This window comes from Heliangelus exortis, chromosome Z (genome assembly GCF_036169615.1).
Source record: "Heliangelus exortis chromosome Z, bHelExo1.hap1, whole genome shotgun sequence".
Classification (NCBI taxonomy): Eukaryota; Metazoa; Chordata; class Aves; order Apodiformes; family Trochilidae; genus Heliangelus; species Heliangelus exortis.
In genome coordinates, this window is record NC_092454.1 from 28,609,218 (window position 1) to 28,628,042 (window position 18,825).

Below are 18,825 nucleotides of genomic sequence, written 5' to 3' on the forward strand. Positions count from 1 at the left end.
CCAAAGTAATTTCCCCTCACTGGGAGGACTGACTTAGTACATGACAGATTGTTTTTGACTTCTTTCCTTGGGTTGGCATTTTTTTATTTTGAAGCAAGTATGCGGAGAGTCAGAACAGACCTGGATGTGTCATATCTGTGCTTTGCACTGCAGAAATTTTCCCTGAGGAGCACAACCAAAATATAGCACTTTGCAGCAGCTAGGCAAAATTATTTCAAATTATCTGGTTTTGGGAACAAATCTATATTAAGCATACACTTTTGTCTAGCACAGACATTTTCTTCTCTCCAGTCAGACAAAACAGACATGTAAAATTAAGTTCTCAAACTTCTGCCCAGGTAGGTGGCTATTTGCTGTCCAAGCAAATTCAGATTTGTCCCTTCCTCTATAAGTAGCAAATATTTACATCTTGTGACTTAAAAACTTTGCCTCTGTATATGTGTGTATATATATATGTATATATATATATATATATATATATTCCTTTCCTTTTATTCCTATATTCCTTTTAAACGTTGTTTTATTTCAGTCAGAGCTCAACCAGTGATTTCAAACTTAAATATTCCTTTTGCTTCCTTTTGAGGTCCCTTTCAACCCCTAACATTCTGTGATACTGTGTTAAGTTTCACAATCTGTTCACAGAATGTGATAAGCTTGATAAATCAGATTACAAGTTACTTTCCATAACATTTCTCTGAACGATAAATTTCAAAGTCAGAAACTCAACCTTAGCTGTGTTTCACATGTCCACCCACTGACCTGGGTGACACAGAAAAAAACCCATTTCCTTATGGGTTTTTCTTACCCTGGTTGGTGCCAGTGTCTCCTGTGTGGTCTGTAATTTCTGAGGTAGGCTTTCCCACAGGCATTTAAATGCACAGGACCCTGATCATCTGTGACTGGAATACCAAAGAAAATGAATCAACAATAAAAAAAAGGTTATTACTGCATTTTAGAAAATTACTAGTTCTGAATAGACAGGGATCCTGTCTTAAGTACTAGCCAGTGGTGTAAGATTCTTTTACCCAGACTACAAAACTGTCACTGAAAGTCTCTAAAAATGAATCTGATCATAGCAGTGCAGCTGAGAGTACTGCTTCACAAACAGGTTATCAAGGGGTATGTTGTGGAGTATGCAAAGCACACTGTGAACTGAGAGTATACTGTAAACTTAGAGCATCTGTTGGTTGTAACAGTTTGCATGCATTCTTTTGTCTGCAACAAATATGAAATCACATATAGGTAGCCTAGCTGTCCACCAAAAAAAATCTTGCTTTTTTATCTGCCTATACAAGGTCTGTAAGCTGCTGCTGAAGACAGCCAAAAATGTTCCCTGACAGGGATTTGAACCCAAATCCTCTGTATGCCAGGTGAGTGTAGAGTTTACTAGATTACTGGTATGTCTGACCTCTCCCACTGACCAGAAACTCAGTTTTGAACAAGGAGAACAATTCCTGCTATTGAATGTTGAAACTTATCAAGAAGCCATAGACATGTTGTTGAATTACAATTTTCCAATTAGAGAAAAAAAAAGAAAAAAAAAAAAAAGTCACAGCATGCTGCAAAAAGTGCTATGTTGAAAAAGACATGTATGAAAATATAGATGAAGATTCATGGGAAGCTTTTTTTGGGTAACGTTATCTAGCACAAAGCAATAAAAGTCAAACATTTTGTAGTATATATTTATATACAGTTTAACTACCATTAAATTAAATAAACTCAAAAATAGTAATAACAAAAATGGGAATTAGTTCCCAAAAAGTTAATAGCTTCTGCTGTGGTTTGAATTCAGACAAAAGCTGTCTTCCCCACCTCCGAATCTACATAGCCTAGGTGGGTGTCCTGATGATAACTATTAGTGAAATGGTGCTTCTCACTGGGATGCCATTCACAATTATTAAAATAGAGCAGAACTTCACAAATCCACCATATTCCCTTTCAGAAAATCTCTTTCCAGTTCTCAGACATGGAAAATTAATGCAGTAATCTCTTGTATTTTCACTAGCATGTGTTAAGGAAATAGGTGCATGGAGTAATGAGTTGCAAACTGTTCCAAACAAATGGAACCAAAGAATAGCTTTTCAAATAAAGGAAAAAGTAATTTAACGTTTTATCTGTTGCTTCTATAACCATGACTACTCACATGGGAAAAAATATTCAATATGCAGGGTCTACATTAATACACGTAAGGTGAGTATGGTTATTTCTTTAAGATACTACATTAAACTTTATTTCTGCATTAATAAGTGAAGAGTAATATGGTAGCAGGTGCCCTGATAAGATGTCTTAACTACGATTAATCATGAGGTTCCCTGTCTTATGTTTGTCTACTGCCTCTTAGCAGAAGCAGGACTTGAAATTTCAGGTGGATTCAATCAACATTGCTGCTGAACACATACCATGGTGCTGTATTTTGTGTGTAAATCTGGTCTGTGTGGTAACATAAATTCACCTTGCTGTGATTCCATGTCTTTCAACCCTAGAAGTTTCCCAAAGCATAGGAAAACAAAAGAGAAAGATTGAGCTTGTTCTAAACCAGATTTGACTTTTTGTGCCACATTGAATGGGTATGCAAGAAGAGAGATGATCTGTTTGAGTCCAATCTTACTTGCTACTTTGGGAGGCCTGTTGGAGCACCATATAGGTCAGACAGTTTGGGGTCTTCCTGATGCCCTGTGCAGTAAGGAACTCTACTGGAATCTGAGGCCACCTGAAAACAGAACAGCTTATCAATGTTAGATATCAATGCAGATAAGCTAAACCTAACCCTAACCATAAATGCTAACCACAAACATAAGTGCTAACTCTAACCCTAGCTAACCCAATGTAAACATTTAGCTGTGATCCTTCTTCATCTTTCGTTCTGATCAATTAACATCAAGCAAAGCTTTTCACAGTCCTTTTAAACTCTTAGTAATTCCCCGCTGCTCAAAGGAAAGTGTTGGTGGAGCTGGACAGTAGTGAAGGTCTTCTTGATTAACTACCATTAGTCCTACGGGGAAATAAGTAATGATAAACTACTAGATCTAGGTTCACATTCTGAAAAAAAAGATGTCTTTTTGCCCTAAAGAAGAGAGTAGTTGGAGTTTTGGTGTAATCAGAAAGAGCAGTGCTTTCTGGAGCTGTCATAATTTATCTAGTTACTTTTTAACTGTGTTTGTCATTTACAGATGATCATGCTGCAAGGATGCAGATATGGCCATAAATTTTCTTGGCTTTCTTCTCTCATTTGACCAAAAAGCTACTTTTAAGTAGAAAACCTTCTCTTACCTGAACAACTCTTTAAATTCTAGAAGGATAAATTCTTCATTCTGACTCTAAAACAGAATTGTGTCTGAACCATGAACCTGTTCTTAGATCTCTAATGCAGGCTCAGGGTCATTTAAGCAAGGGAGACAGCTCTTTTCTTGCGACAGGAAGGATGAATGAAGACAAAAGGCAGACACCCGGACACCACTTCATGCATTTCGTACCTCTGCTTCTTCAGGAGGCCTGAGTTAGTTATGCTTCATTCAGTACTTTCTTGTACTTTATCTAGACTCCCACCTTTTCCTCCACTTCATTTTATTTGACCAGATGCAGCTGTTTACAGCTCTGCAGGTTCCCAAGTGATTAATCTCTTCACCTCCACCCTTATTCTTTATTTGCTTCCTCTTCTCTCCTCTTCAGTTAGTTTCTGTTCATCCCAATTATAAAAAATACAGGATTATTTTTCCGTAAGGGCAGACTGTCCTGATTCACTGAAAAAATCAGGAAATTAGTGCAGCTCAACATTATAAAATGTAACACATAAAGACATTTTGTCCTAAAGCTATGAGATTTTAGATTTCATGAAAAGCTTACTAGCTGATAACCATTTACACTAGCAGAAAATCTGCTAGTTGCATTATAACCAACATCTATGGGATATTTGCAAAATCCCATGTGAAGAACTCAAAAAGAGTATTTGTTTCAGAATGGCCACCCTGACAAAATGGACATTGTGCTCAGAGGGAGGCCTCATTCAATAAGCCACTTGGACTCTCTTCTCTCAAGGAGAGACCCTTATTTGGGTAACCACCCTGATAAACAGGGCCCTATTCTCACAAGAGTAATCCTTCCTTCAGTGGCCATCCTGATAAGCTGAACACTGAACGCTGTCCTTGCAAGGTGAGCCCCTCTTTGATGGCCACCCTGACAGGCAGAACACTGTCCTTATTTGATAAGGGACAGGCTAGCAAGAGGCAGAGTGACATCTTGTGTGTGCCTCATGTAAAGTCTCTGAAGAGGGCACAGCCACAGAGATAAGGGTTATTGTTTTGTCATCCCATCTGGAGGGGCCCAAGTGAACATCTGGCTTTGCGAGATACACCAAAGCTCCCCCCAAAAGGTTGGGTCAGGTGGCATAAAAGAGGCACACTCAACATACACCCACCACCTAAGGACCACAACTTCCTACCAAGATCATTGTTGGATCCAAAGGTGGTGATATCTTTCCTATTTCTTCTTTATCTCTCTCTGCATCTCTCTCTCTATGTGCTTGTCTCTGTTTCTAACCTTATCTTGTCACATAAGTGTAACATAGTTCCTAACTCTGATATATTTGTGTATTTTAGAACCCATTACTTTGTTAAGTTTTGTTTGCAGACTAAAGAAACCTGTTAGAGCAGTGGTGGACCTGCTGCCTGTGGTTCAACAGCCTGTGGATCATGAAGCAGATGTTGTGGACCTGCAGCCATAGAGGTGACTGTTCCCAAAGTCATGCATGGCTGCCATGCTGGAGCAGTTTATTCCTGAGGGATTGTGCCTTGCAGGAGGGCCTGTGCCTCACATTGGAGGGACTCATGAAAGACTTTCTCCTTTGGTAGAGACCCCGTGTTGGAGCAGGGGAAGACTGAGGAATCCTCCTCCCTGAGGAGGAAGGAGCGGCAGAAAACACCCTATGGTGCCCGCACAGTAAAAACCCCAATCCTTATTCCCCTGTGATGCTGTGGGGAGGAGGTAAAGACAAAGTAATCTGAGTTTGGGAAGAAAGGAGCAGAGTAAAATAATTAGGTGCTGCTTTTCATTTTCTCATTGCCCTGTTTTGATTTGATTAAGATAAATTAATTTGACTTTTTTTCACCAAGTTGAGTCTGATTTGCTAGTAACCATAATTGGTGACAGTAACGCTCATAGTCCTTGTCTTGATCCGCAAAGTTTTAGGTGGATTCCCTCATCATCATCTCAAAATGGGGGAGGAGTGAATGACTGCATGGTCCTGTTATCAGCTAGACTCAGACCATGACAAGACCCTTCACCAGCTTGGTTGGTCTATTCTGGACAGCAGCTCAATATCCTTCTCTTTAGTGAGGGGCCCAGAACTGAACACAGTACTGGAGGTGTGGCCTCACAAGTGCCCAGAACAATCACTTCCCTCTTTTTGCTGGTCATACTGTTTCTGCTACAAGCCAGGATGCTTGTTAAACCTCATGCATGGCCTTGGCCCATCGATTAAGCCTGTCCAGGTCCCTCTTCAGTGCCTTCCTACCCTCAAGCAGATCAACACTCACCTAACTTGCTGAGGAAGCACTCAGTACCATCATCTAGATCATTGGTAAAGCTACTGAACAAAACCAGTACCAAAAATGAGCTGTGGAGAACACCACTGACTGGCTGCCAACTGGATTTGACTCCATTCACCAGAACTTTCTAGGCCCATCCATCAAGCCCGTTGATGGACCCAGTAAGGAATAAATCTGTCTATGCCACGAGCAGTCAGCTTCTGTAGGAGAATGCTGTGGGAGACAGTGTCAAATCTCTACTCAAGTCCAGGCAGACAATGCTCAGAGGTGTTCCACTAAGTGAGTCACCTGGTCATAGAAGGAGATCAGGTTGGTTGAACAGGACCTGCCTTTTATGAACCCACGCTGGCTGGGCCTGATACCCTGGCTGTCCTGCACTTGCCATGTGATCACACTCAAGATGAACCTCTACATAATTCTTCCTGGCACCAGGAAGGCTGCCAGGCCTATAGTTCCCCAGATCCTCCTTCCAGCCCTCTTTTAGAGAGGAGTCACATTGGCAAGCTTCTAGTCATCTGAGATCTTCCTTGTCAAATGATGGAGAGAGGCTTGGCAAGCTTCTCTGCCACCTCCCTCAGTACTCTCCAGTGTACCCCATCCAACCCCATAAACAATTCATTAACTGCTTCCTCCTTGATTATGGGAGGGGGTCTATTCTGCTCTCTGCTCTTATCTTCCAGCTCAGGGTGCTGAATATCCTGGGGGTAGCTGGTCTGACTATTAAAGACAGAGGCAAAGAAGGTATTAAGTATCTCAGCCTTTTCCCCATCCTTGTCTGCAATGTTCCTCTCCACATTCAATCAATGATGGACATTCTCACTGGTTCTCTTTCTATTCTAATGTTTGTAAAAATTATTACTTAGAGGGATCCCAGTACATGTACTGAGATGCTTGCCCCTTTTTCAAAAGGTGGTAAACTCCCCTTTTTTCCTGAGCCTCAGCTAAAGCTCCCTGTTTAGCCAGGTCAGTCATCTTCATCACCATTTTGTCTAACTGTGCATAAGACAGCCCACTCCCATGCCTTTACTATTTCTTTCTTGAAGAGTGTACAGCCTTCCTGGACACTTTGTCCTTCAAGGGCTGTCTCCCAAGGGACTCTCTTAGACAATGTCCTGAAGAGAAAGAAGTCTGTCTTTCCAGAAGTCATGGTGGGGGTTTTGCTGACCTCCTCTTTACTTCAGCAAAGACCAAACTTAGCCATTTCATGGTTGCTAAGCCCAAGATGGCCTCCAACCACCATATCTCCCATCAGTCCTTCCCTATCTGTGAACAGGAGATCTAGTGAGGTGCCTCCCCTGGTAGGCTCACTTACCAGCTGTGTCAGGAAGTTATCTTCCATACACTTGCCTGTATTGTATTTCCAGCAGATGCTTGGTAGGTTGCAATCCCTGATCAGAACAAGGACTAGCGATTGTGAGACCTCTGCCAGATGCTTGCAGAATGCCTCATCATCTCTGCCTCATCATCCTTGTTGGGTGGTTTATAACAGACACCTAACCAGATATCTGCCTTATTCACCCTCCCCCTCATTCTTAAACACTCAACTTACCATCACAATCACCAATGTCTATACAAACAAGACACTCCCTAACATACAGAAGCCATGCCACCCCTTCTCCTTCCTTGTCTATCTTTTCTGCAGAGCTTATAGCCATCCATTGCAGCATTCCAGTCATGAAAGTCATCCTACCACATTTCTGTGATGGCAACTATTGTAGCTGTCCTGCCACACAATGGCTTCCAGCTCCTCCTGTTTGTTGCACATGCTGTTTGCATTGGTGTAAATGCACTTAAGCTGGGCTATTGATTTCACCCCTAACATTGCTGTGACACCCCTAGGCTCATCTCTAGTGGGCCTGGTTTTAACCCCCTTTCCCTTTCAAATCTAGTCTAAAGCCCCCTCAATGAGCCCCACTGTCTCCTGGCCATCTTGGCAATCTCATCACCTGCATGACCAGTAATGGGCAGTAGTCTGAGGCTTGTACCAGATTCTCTGAAAGTTATGATATAGGAATCAGACAGCTCTACTTACTGTAAATTGAGCAGAGCTACATTAAAATTAGTTAGGAGGGACCAAAACAAGTTACCCCATCCAACCTTTCACCTTGAGTTGAGAACCCAGAGATCTGCATAAGCTGGTCCTGAAGACACTAAAGACATTAATGGAAATGATACAGTTTCCCCAGGGAATTTTTTATATTGCTTCTGTATTCTGAGTGAAAACAAGGACAGAATTAACTCAGAAGATATTTCTGGGCTCACACACAACATGAAATACTGTTAATGCAAGACATGACCTCTTATGGGTATGCATTTTTAAAAAAGGAAAATGTTTCAAGTTTCTACCTACTTTCTTCAGCACAAAATGTCACCTTTCAAGAACTCTTTGGCTTAGGAACTAATTAGCACTCTGAAATATGAACTGTTTAAATGCATGATTATTTGTATAAATCACATTTTTGCTCCTCCAGTAGTCTTCATGAAAGAAATTTTACTATAATCTCTAGCTGCCATGAAACTGGATTTATTGATCCTATCTCTGGGTTCACAGAGCTAAACCATTCCTTTAATCATAGAAAATAAATCATAGTATTTGATATAAACACTTTTCATTATTTAACTATAATTAGCTTGTATGAGAAAGATGAAACAATTTCAAGGCATAATTTAGCTAGCTTGTTAAAGTTATGAAATGCTGTTGATGATACAGTAAAGATAATTAAAGAAATTGGTGAAGTACTAGATATGAATGTTTAAATTTACTATACAGTAAACTCACTTTATGTTATAATAAATTTTGTCATTGCAAATTAAATATACCACCTGACTCAATTATGCTACATATATATATATATATGTATGCTATACACCTCTAAACTATGTGTGTCTTCCTGGTAAGTACTTGAGTACATCAGAGTTTGAGAGAATAAGAGCATATTTGGAGGGAAACCTGTTCAGAACATCTATGAGAGGGGTCTTCCTCACTGTAGTCACAGATGTAAGGCAATTTGTGAACATAAATAAGGACTGATTTGAGAGCAAGTTGGGAACTTGCCCTGGATCGATGTCTAAGCAACTCCTGTGACTCTGGGACCCTGCTACACAGATAACCACAGAGTTTAGAATAGCATGTTCAGAAGATAAAGACTGTGAATTACTGTAGATTGATGCTACAGTGGAGATGCCAACAGCAACATTTTTCAGGAACAGATTAGATGGTATGGGTCAGCTACAGGAGTGATATCAAGGCTGCTGGGCACATCATAGGCAACACGCCAGTATTGCTGGTGATGTTTAAAACCACACAGACATAAAAAACCTCAAAAGTTTCTACTTGACTGGATGAGTTTGTAGTCACCTTTTTTGACCCCTCCAGGTGGTGGTGGTCAGCTTCAGTCACACTGGCTGCAAACATAGTGAGTACAGAGAGAAAACAGGACTGCAGAGCGAGGCACCTCATGGCACCCATCACCATCAGTCCTCCAGTCTTTTCAATGCAAGCAGAGGTTTTTTGCATGGGGTGAGGATTACTCAGTATGAAGCAGCAGGGGATCTCTGTTTTAAGCCTCATGGGGAATCAATTGCAGCTGAAGGTAGGGAACTGAATGTGTCCTGGCATGAAACCAAAAGCAGCTGTGGCTAACTGATACTGTAAGCTGCTGTTGGCACTTGCAGGTGAAACTGAGTAAAACCACTACTGAAGGTGGGTAAATTTGGGATCTGCTGTTGCTAGTATCCATTGCTAATGAGCTTATCTAACTGTAAAAATAAACTAATATACAAGAATAATATATTGCATCAAAAAAGGTTATTACATGTGTTCAAGAGGGCTGGCAAGACCAGTGGAATCCTAATCTTTGATTCAAACAAGTGATGCAGTTTTAACCATGTTATTAAATAGGGTTTTACACTGAATCCACTTTTTTTTTTTTTTTTCCCCCTTCTATAAAACTCTGGCACAAATTATACCAAAGGAAACCTGAAGTTCACTCTCATAGATAGAATGTTTTTTCTCCTTTTGCTGCTCATGCTATTTAGAGATCACTCTCTGAGACTAGGTTATGAGAGCCACAGCAGAGAAGAGCAGAAAAACACAGCTCAATCTGGCTTGTGCAGAAGGAAATTGTGACGTTTCCTTTCTGTTACAACGTTCCCATTGAAAACAACTGATTTTTAGAACATAGCAACCGTTAGCCATTCTGACATTCTCAAGGAATTCTCTAAAATTTATTCACTTATAAGGCACAAGACAATACTCTCTCAGGGAATGAGTGATGGTGGTGGTGTCAGGTTGAAGCCTTCTCTGCAACTGCAAACTTAATGTTTGTGGGCAGATCCTGTCACGGGGAGTAAGGGAAGTCCAAGACAGCCCAGCTACTTCGAAGAGGGTGGAATAATATTGAGAAAAGTTCAGAAAGCTTGATTGTTTTTTCATGTAGTGTTATGCGTTTGAAGGAGTTCTGATGCTTTGCAGTTTGTTTCGGTTTGGGTTTTTTTGTTTGGTTGGTTTTTGTGTTGGTTTTTTTTTTGTTTGTTTGTTTTGTTTTGTTTCTGAAGGGGGTTGTAGGGTGGATAGGCGTGTGCATTTCAGTGAAATTGCCTCAGGATAGTAACGCCCATCCTCAGACCATGTCTCAAGAAAGAGGACGCCGGGTAGCAAGGGATGGGCAGTGAAATACCGCTCTTTCCCGTTCCAAGCTCCAGCCTCTCATGGGGGAAGATAAGGAAAAAACAATTAAAAAATAACAAAACCCTTCTCCTTCTCAGAAAAAGGAAGTGTCCTTTCTTTTCAGCGGCACAGATCAAGAAGTTGTTTACACAAACTTTCTGAAACCCAACAGGCGACGGGGTACAACGTGCTACAGGGAAGCAAGGCACTCCCCTTCAAACACAGCTGAACTCCAGACCCCTCCAGCCCGAGGGTGCGTCCCGTGCACTCCATCCCGCGAGGCTCACCTTGCGCACCTTTCTCACCTTTCACACTTTCTGCACCTTCCACACTTTCCGCACCTTCCACGCCCTCACACCCCTCCACCCCAGGAGCCCTCAGACCACACCACCAGCCCCTCGCACCCACTTCCCGGCGTTGGCTCCTGGTGCCCGCCCCCGCGTAGCCCCCATTGGCCGCACTCCACCCGCTACCGCCCCGCAGAGGGGAGGGAGGAGCCAGCGTCGCCCCCGGCGCTGTCGCCGATGTGGTCGCCGCGGGGCTGGACCGGAGGAAAAGGGGGGTCGGGAGGGAGAGGAGCAGGGCTCGGCGGCAGCCCCACCGAGAAGGCAGAGCCGCTGCCTGCGAGCCCGGCTTCTGGGCAGGGAGGGAGAGGGTGAAAGAAAAACTAAACTCCAACAACGCCCTACGTCTGCGACCAGTTTTGTTTTTTTCGTTTTGTTTTGTTTTGGTGGTTTTCCCTCTTAATTATTTTGGAGAAAAAACCCCACAGAAATCCTGTGGTTTTGGCAATTTGTGCCGCGGGGGGAATTGTTTTTCGCACACCCCTAACAAACAAAGGAAAAGGGGGAGGGGGACTGCGTTTCGCAGAAGACATGCGTTCAGTCAGGAAGAGATGGACTGTGTGCACGATAAGTCTCCTCCTCATCTTTTATAAGACGAAAGAAATAGCGCGGACCGCGGAGCGTCAGGAGGCACCACTCACCGGGTAATTGCAGAGCGTCGCGCCGGGAGGGCTCTCCGAGGGAGTAGCGGGGCCATGTCTCTCCCCGCGGCCCTCCCCGGATCTTCGGGTCACTCGACGCGCCCCGGACCGTGATCTGCACCCATGCGGTGCCATTGCCATTGCTGGTCGGCACAGGGAAAGGGGGAGGGCGTGTGCGGGGCCGTGATACCGCTGCGGGATGGTTTACAGGGGAGATTGGCTGGCGGATCTCAGCGGCTGCTGGCTGCGGGGCGAGGAGGACGGGGACAGGTGGGAGGTTGCCGAGTGGCTGTGTTGCTGCTGGTGATGCTCCCCCAGCCCCGCTAATAGGGCACTCCAGGGAAGTTCACCTGGCCGCGGCTGTTGCACGGGGACCGGTGTGGCTGGTGGTCGTGGTCGTGGTCGCGGTCGGCTCTGGAGAGAGTTGTGCCTCGTTTCCTGCTTTGGGAACCCTTCAGAAGCGAGCGTACCGCTATGTGCGGTCGCTGGCAGTAGTACTTGGTGACCCTGTCCTCCGTCCGTGAAGTTTGCCTGGAAGCTATGCTTAACTTCACTGCTCGTCGGGGATGCTAGCTCTGAGTGCGAGGGACATCACTTTAAGCTCCCGAGGCTCTTCCTCTGCAAACTCTCGTCCCTCACGGAGACCTTCTCCTACCTGTATTCGGTTGAACATGAAATACCAAAATTCCCTTGCCAGTTTTCTGCTTCCAGTTTAGTTTTCTCTTTATCTAGCACTGACTGTGTATGTGCATGCTTGTATTCCTTATTTTCGTCCTAGTTTGCAGCTATATAATGGGGAGATGATGGATTTTCAACCAAGCCTGTTTCTCTTTGTAGGGGTATAATTTTTTGTTTGCACGGAAGGGATGCATGAATTTTGTGGTGGCATAGTGAAACAACCAAAGGCAGGGAAGGGTCTCAAGCTTTTTGTTTGATTGTGCAATAGACTCAGGGAGAGATGCATTCAAAGCAGATTTTCATGTTTTTGTGTGAGCCCTTGCCTTAATTTGAGGAGAAGACATTAAGGGGATTTTAAGTGTCTGTACAGGCCTGGAGGAAGCTAAGGCAATTGCAGTCTATCTATTCCTCCCTTCACCCCCACAGTCCTCAGAGTTAAAGGCAGAAAGTGCATCCCTCTTCTCCAGACTTTGCCCAGGCAGGAACCTGGGCACAGCTGTTTGGCAGTGGTCCTGGCAGCTCCCAGGAGCAGGAGGTGGCCTTGCTTGTGTGTGGTATGATAGATGATGTGATGTTTGCTTCCTTTGGTTTAAATTATTTCCACAACTTGCTGGTAACATTGCTTCTTGTTCAGCTTGTGTGTAAGTCATGTGCTGCCACAATGCTGTAGTATCTTCATATTTATGAGATACTAAAAAGTTTAAAATTTGGAGGTTGTAGTTGTGCAGATATTTTTGTTGAGGGAGAATCAGCTTTACGGATGTATGGTTTTTAATGTGTACTCCTTCCTGTCAGACTAGAGGCAGCTGCTAAAATGATTCAGAAATTAGTCACTAGGTAGAACCCATATATAGGCAAAATTTGTTTCACAGTTGTTTACACAATGAAGTATTTTCTGGAGTAAATTTAGCTTTTTATGTGTTACTTTATTTGATATTACCTTAAGTGAAAATCAAATAAGCACCAATAAAAGGGAGAGAGGCACGTAAGTGAACACCTTTCTCTTGATAGCAGAATTTTAACAAAGTGCATAGGAACAACACTGTTTTGCTGTACAATCTGTGTAACTCACTGCAGTTGCAAATTTTTAGTATGGAAGACAACCACATCTCAAGGTGCTTTAGGCGTTGGCAACACCTCTGTAAAATGTTTATCGGATAACATTTAACTCAGCATAAACTAAAAACACCTCTGAGTACTTTCAGACCGAGTACTTCACCTGGATGCATTTAGGTAGTTTTCCTTAAGGTAAATACACTCTATGCATCTAGAAAATATATGTGGAAAAATATATGTACTAAATATATGTTCAATCATTATGGAAAGTTTTTAGGGAGTGAATTATTTTAAAATGGCAAAAATTATTAATTACTTTCTGGTTATTAAATGTTAGGACCTCTCCAGCATCCTCCCATGGTCTAAAGCTAGTGTGGTTTGGATAATTTACATACAGATCTTGTACCTACACGATCGCGTTAAATAGTTTTTTCAGTAGATGGCACTCTTACCTGTGAGTCAGTGCAATGTCAGTGCTGCAGCATAGTGGTGTAGAGGGAATCTGGGAAGGTGAACATTAAAATTAATCAGTGTTTTTGATGAAGTGTATAATACGGGTATATTAATTAAAGGGGCTTTTGCAATCTTAGCACTTTCAACAAATATCTACACATTAGCAGTTTTGGTAATTTAGCTTAATACACCACAGTGATATTGCTGTAGCTCCTCAGGGCCAGGATCCAGTTGTTTTAAGAACTTACAGCCCCAGGAAAGTAAGAGTCAGTGATTCCTTAGAGAGCTTACAGTCACATATCTTCCCATTTTGTAGGTTGAGTGGCTGGTGGGTAAAAGTTCTCCTTTCAGTCTAAGTGAAGTTACTGATACTGGCAGTATTTGAGAGCACGAAACTTCTGTTTATCACAATTACATTAACTCAGGAGTATTACAGTACTCCTCAGTATCATATTATTCTTGAGATACAGTACATTCTACGTGGTTGAATATTATATACAACAACTTTGATATAATTCTGGTTAACAGCTGCATTTGAACTCCACTGAAAGTTGCTTGGGCACCTAAATGAAAGCAGTGTGGAAGACATGGAAATGTATGGAGATAAAAACAGATTTCAGAACTAATACCTAAAGTTGTGCCTCTAGTATTTCACATCTGTGATACCCTGTTAGCTAATATCATAGCAACTGGCTTGATACTTCGTTGGATACTTGTTGGTCATCACCCACAGCTGACTACTTTTTTTGAGGTTGCTTTACCGAAATCTATGAATATGACAAGATGGATGAAGAAGATAAGATACCTGGTGTTGTTTGAATGTGTGGAAGGTACCATGAAATCTTGGGAAATTTTGTGGTTTGTTTGTTGTTAAACTTTAATTCCATGCATGAAAGTCTTTTAGTATCAATAGGAGGCAAAGCAAGTCTATTAGGTCATTACTGTAGAACATGAGTGGTTGCTGATGTAAGGCTAGAAAGTAAACACTTGACTCTCAATACTGGAAGTTTGTAAAGTAGAATTGTAGACTCTGCCTAACAAACATTCTGAAGTTTAGTCTAGGTTCAGAATTTGGAGTTTATCGTAATTTTTGTTATGTCTGTTTCATTCCAAATACAAACCTATTTAATATCTTAAATTGTGTATTCAAGTATTAGATATAGGAGTCCCATAGATTTCTCAAAGGTACAGTTTATCTGACTTAGCAAGCAGAGTGAGTCTTAAGGGGAAATGATTGCTTCTTATTGTTGTGAAAAAAAGGAAATATCACTGGTGTTTGTGACCTAAGTTACTTAAAACGGGAGTTACTCATGAAGTAATTGTTTTTTCTCATATTGAATTGCAGAGATGGTGAACTGAGTTTGAGTAGATCACTGATCAATAGCTCTGATAAGATAATTCAAAAGGGTGGCTCCTCAATCTTCCAGCATGCTGCAGAAGGTTGGAAAATCAATTCTTCTTTGGTATTGGAAATAAGGTGAGTGTCTTAATTAAAAAGTGCTTCGTTTCAAATTACTTATAAACCTTTTCATTTCATACTGACAATAATTCTTTTGTTCTGAAAAACAGTCACTTGATTTAGGGTTGCAGGTGGGTGTTTTATGCCTATACATATTCAGGGTGCAGTCTTAAATGCAAATAAATAACTTTAGACTCCAAAGTCAAGTCATAGAATCATAGAATTTTCAGGGTTGGAAGGAACCTCATCTAGTTCCAACCCCCTGCCAGCAACTCTGCCCCCCTGCACTTTACATCTTTTTTCCATGTTACAGCAGTAAGAAGCACTTTATGGTAAATAATTTTTATGCTTGAGGACTTATGAGGACTAACTTCAAACGTGTCTAGCAGTATCTGAGAGTATGCTCATGGTTAAAGGAACTGTTCATCAAAGTACATGCATTGTGTAGAACCATGAAGAGGATTCATGCTATTTTATTGTGTTTATGCCCACAGTGGTGGCCTTGTTCTGTGAGGATAACCACAGCAAAAAATAGAGATCTAAAAAAAAAAAAAAAATCTACTACCTGTTGTAGAATTTGATAGTAGTTTTGCTTTTTGTGAGGACTGTTAATCAATAGTCTATCTGGATGTAGTTAGCTGACAGCTGGAATATTATGCTTTGCTAATTGCATTGTTGATCCTAGGTATCATCTCTGGTCATCTTGGTTTTTGTGCAGGTTACTGACTGATCTATCAGCTTTAAAGAATGAATTCTTGGCAAGACAGGGCTCAGATAGGACCCCATCTCCAATGCGTGGAAAAGGTCCTCTATCAGGACTCCAAGGGAGGATGGAAATCTTTCACTGGATTTCTGGTAGCACAAGATGCTCTCTGGGACCTTATAACCAGAAAAGGCAATCTATGGAATGTGGCAGCATTTTGAGGAGAGCAGCAGCCCTTTGGATATTTTAAGCATGCTTTAGAAGAAAGAGCTAAACTTTCTGTGATTGAAGTGGGAATTATAGGTATTATTAATTACTTGAGACTGTAGCAAACATGCTGTTTTGCCAGTCATGACTGCTCTGGTGGTTAGATTGATTTTTCCAACTGATGTTATCTTGTGCTTGCTGACAACTTCTTTGAAGAATGCCTAAGAGACTGATTTGTGTCTCAAGTCCTTTCTGCTCTCTGTAGCAATGTGAAGGGTTTCCATTTATGCACACTGGAGATTTCAGTTGTATTAAAGGCCATCTTTCTGAAAGGAGAGATGTTGTTAAGGTCATACAATCCTACCTGGAAAAGTCTTCCGTGCAGGACTGGTGCCAGAATATCTGTGACCCGTGTGAAAGTAACTACAGTCTGACATCTCAGTGCGTGACTTTGTCTTCCAGTTATTTTTGAGTAAATGTGGGTGCTTATGTTGAAGGAGCAGATGAAGGTTTTGGAAAAAAAAAAGCATGTTGAGGATGTATTCATTTCTTTACAATGCAACAGAGAAGCTGATGAGTGGAAATTTCCTGTCAGAAAAGTATGAGAACTTGTAAGATATTAACAGCATCATAAAGAAAAAAAAAAAAAGAGAGAGAGAGAGAGAGTGCAACTTCCTCTAAACATGTCCAGATAATTATAATTTATCTTTCAAGTTAATAAGGAACAGCTGTGGTGAGTCCCTGAAGTGCAAAGCAGTAGATACACAACTCTTAGTAGAGCAGTACAGTTGCTCTAAAACTTTTGGAGCGGCAATTTGGGGCCAGTTGTGCAGTTTCCTTTAGAACTTCTGTCTCTCAAGATGTGCAAACTGGAGCTCTCTAGTCTGGTTTAGTCATAATAAACCCTAAGTCATAGTAAACCTTACTTTTGTCTCTTTAGACATTTACCTGAACTGAAAAGTAAGCGTTCACTGTCAGTTGAAGTGATTAAGTCCTTTGACTCCTTTCTTTTGAGACTAACTTGCTTAAATTAATGAGAAGCTGAGAAAAATGGCTTGCCTTCATACAGTAAGCAGCAGTTAAGTCACATTGTATTTAAAAGCCCTTTTCCTTTTGTATAGCTGGTACCTGGTCAGTATGTGATTCAGGTACTGAAATGACCTTTCTGGTCAAGGGAGAAAGGGATGTCCTGAAGGGCAAAAGGATGGCCAGGATGGAGGCAGAGCCAGACTAGAGCTTTCCCATGGCACTACACTGTTGTTTGTGTGGTGTTTCACTGCTGGGAAGTACCAGGAACCTTTCCATGGTTATTTGCTGTTAGTTTTGTTTTTTTTTTTTTTTAACAAATCCAAATCTTATGAGAATTTTCATAATTAAATAGAAGAAAGTGATATAATAAAATTCAGTTATGGAAAGAACTGTCTTATGCTTGTTTTAAAGTTTTAGGAGGCAGGTATTATTTATTATGGTGCCAGATACATTGGGATTAGCTCCAATTTAATGTGCATGTCCTGCAGCTATTGATACCTGAATTACATAGTACAAAAGCACACATACCCATTACATTACTCAGAAAAGACAGAATTATGCAGACTAGTTCCTATAAATTATTTACTCATTCTCCTTCATTGCTGTTTTGAACTGGTGGTCTTCAGAGGTCCCTGGTGGTTGTCAGTGGTCTCATACTTGTGTCCTTTAGTTGAACTCAAGTTACTTCTTTACTATGTATGGTAATGGGATACATGCTGATTAAGCAGCTCTGTGAATATTTACAGACCACATCACTCTTTACATTGGAGAAGCAGCTGTTTCTTTTGTTACCAGGATGTGGTAAAGATTTATGCCTAAGTCTTGTTTATTTGTGTCTAGCGAGCATCAGCTCAGGACCAGTATCCTCTATCTTAAGACTCATTTATCATCTGAAAGTTCAGCTTTTTTGTATTTAGTTTGTTATCAAAAGTGAATGAGAATTTGCACTAACTCCAGTGGGGCCAGAGTCTCTTGGGGGTGAGAAGTCACTAGACACTTACTACATACATATCAAAAGCATTTCATGTATTTTGGTTGTCTCATGAAGAAAAAGAAAGGGGGGGAAAAGGAGCAAATGGGTAAAAAAAAAAAGTCTAAAATTAATGTGTTAAATTTAAGAGATATCTGAAGTCAGCATTTAAACTATCTAGTTACTGTCAAAGTAGTCAAGAGAGTATTTTAAAATTGAAATATTTATGGTGAGATGCCTTACAAATCAAATAAGAACATTTGGATATTAATAACCACTGGCCTTTCAGTAATAAAAAGCTCTATAAAAATAAACCCCCTAATCTTTTATTTGGTTGCATGTGACAAAAACCTCTCTGTAGCTGCACAAAGTGCATATTCAGAAACATAAAGCTTAACTGCTAGAACTCTGATTATATGTCCTGAACTGATCTGAGTTTATTAGAAATCTGCTTGTGATCACTCTGAGTTGTGAGTTACAGTTTATATCTATATATTATAAGCATCTCTTTCTGGGTGTCAAAGAAAAATGTAAACGTCTTGCAAACAGCTGCTTAGCTTCAGGTGAGAACAAGCCACATCTGCCTCACCTGCCCATTAAGGGCTCAGAACACACCCCAGATAGTTTCATTTATCAGAATGGTACTTGAAGACTACCTCAAATAAGGGAGTGTCTTTACACACTTTAGTTTCAGGTTGCAGAATGCCTTTTCTTGAAGATTTGCTAAAAATCATGCTTGTTTTTTACTTCCTGTAACTGAACTTAATTTTGCATTTTATATGCAGCAGAATGTAGTTTAGCTCTTACTTTAAACTATTTTGTCATGTCTAATCAGAATAACCTTGTGCTATTTTCAGTGCTCTTTGTGGGACAGAACAGAGGTTTAACAAGTTCTTATTATTAACCACCACCAAGACTGACTGAGGCACTCATGTATGTACTTTCAGTTTTTGTCATACCCTAGTAAATTTTTTTTCTCTTAGCAGTTGCATGAAAATGGGAAGTGATACTGTCCCCATGGCACAGATGAGTCAGTAGCACAGAGGAACTTAAGAGTATGGATATGTGCCTTC

General features: G+C 41.2%; 2 protein-coding genes across 2 annotated transcripts in view; one reads left to right on the forward strand and one right to left on the reverse strand.

The window, feature by feature from the left end:
- Nucleotides 1-18,825, reverse strand: part of PAM (peptidylglycine alpha-amidating monooxygenase) — a 457,165-nt gene that overhangs the window by 223,303 nt on the left and 215,037 nt on the right. The gene's annotated exons all lie outside the window — the stretch shown is intronic.
- The window catches only part of ST8SIA4 (ST8 alpha-N-acetyl-neuraminide alpha-2,8-sialyltransferase 4), a 40,922-nt gene continuing 32,834 nt past the window's right edge, over nt 10,738-18,825 (forward strand). Inside the window, exons 1-2 of the mRNA XM_071730074.1 lie at nt 10,738-11,200; nt 14,730-14,861. Coding sequence (XP_071586175.1) covers nt 11,088-11,200; nt 14,730-14,861 — 245 coding nt within the window. The 5' untranslated portion in view covers nt 10,738-11,087. The remainder of the gene's footprint in view (nt 11,201-14,729; nt 14,862-18,825) is intronic.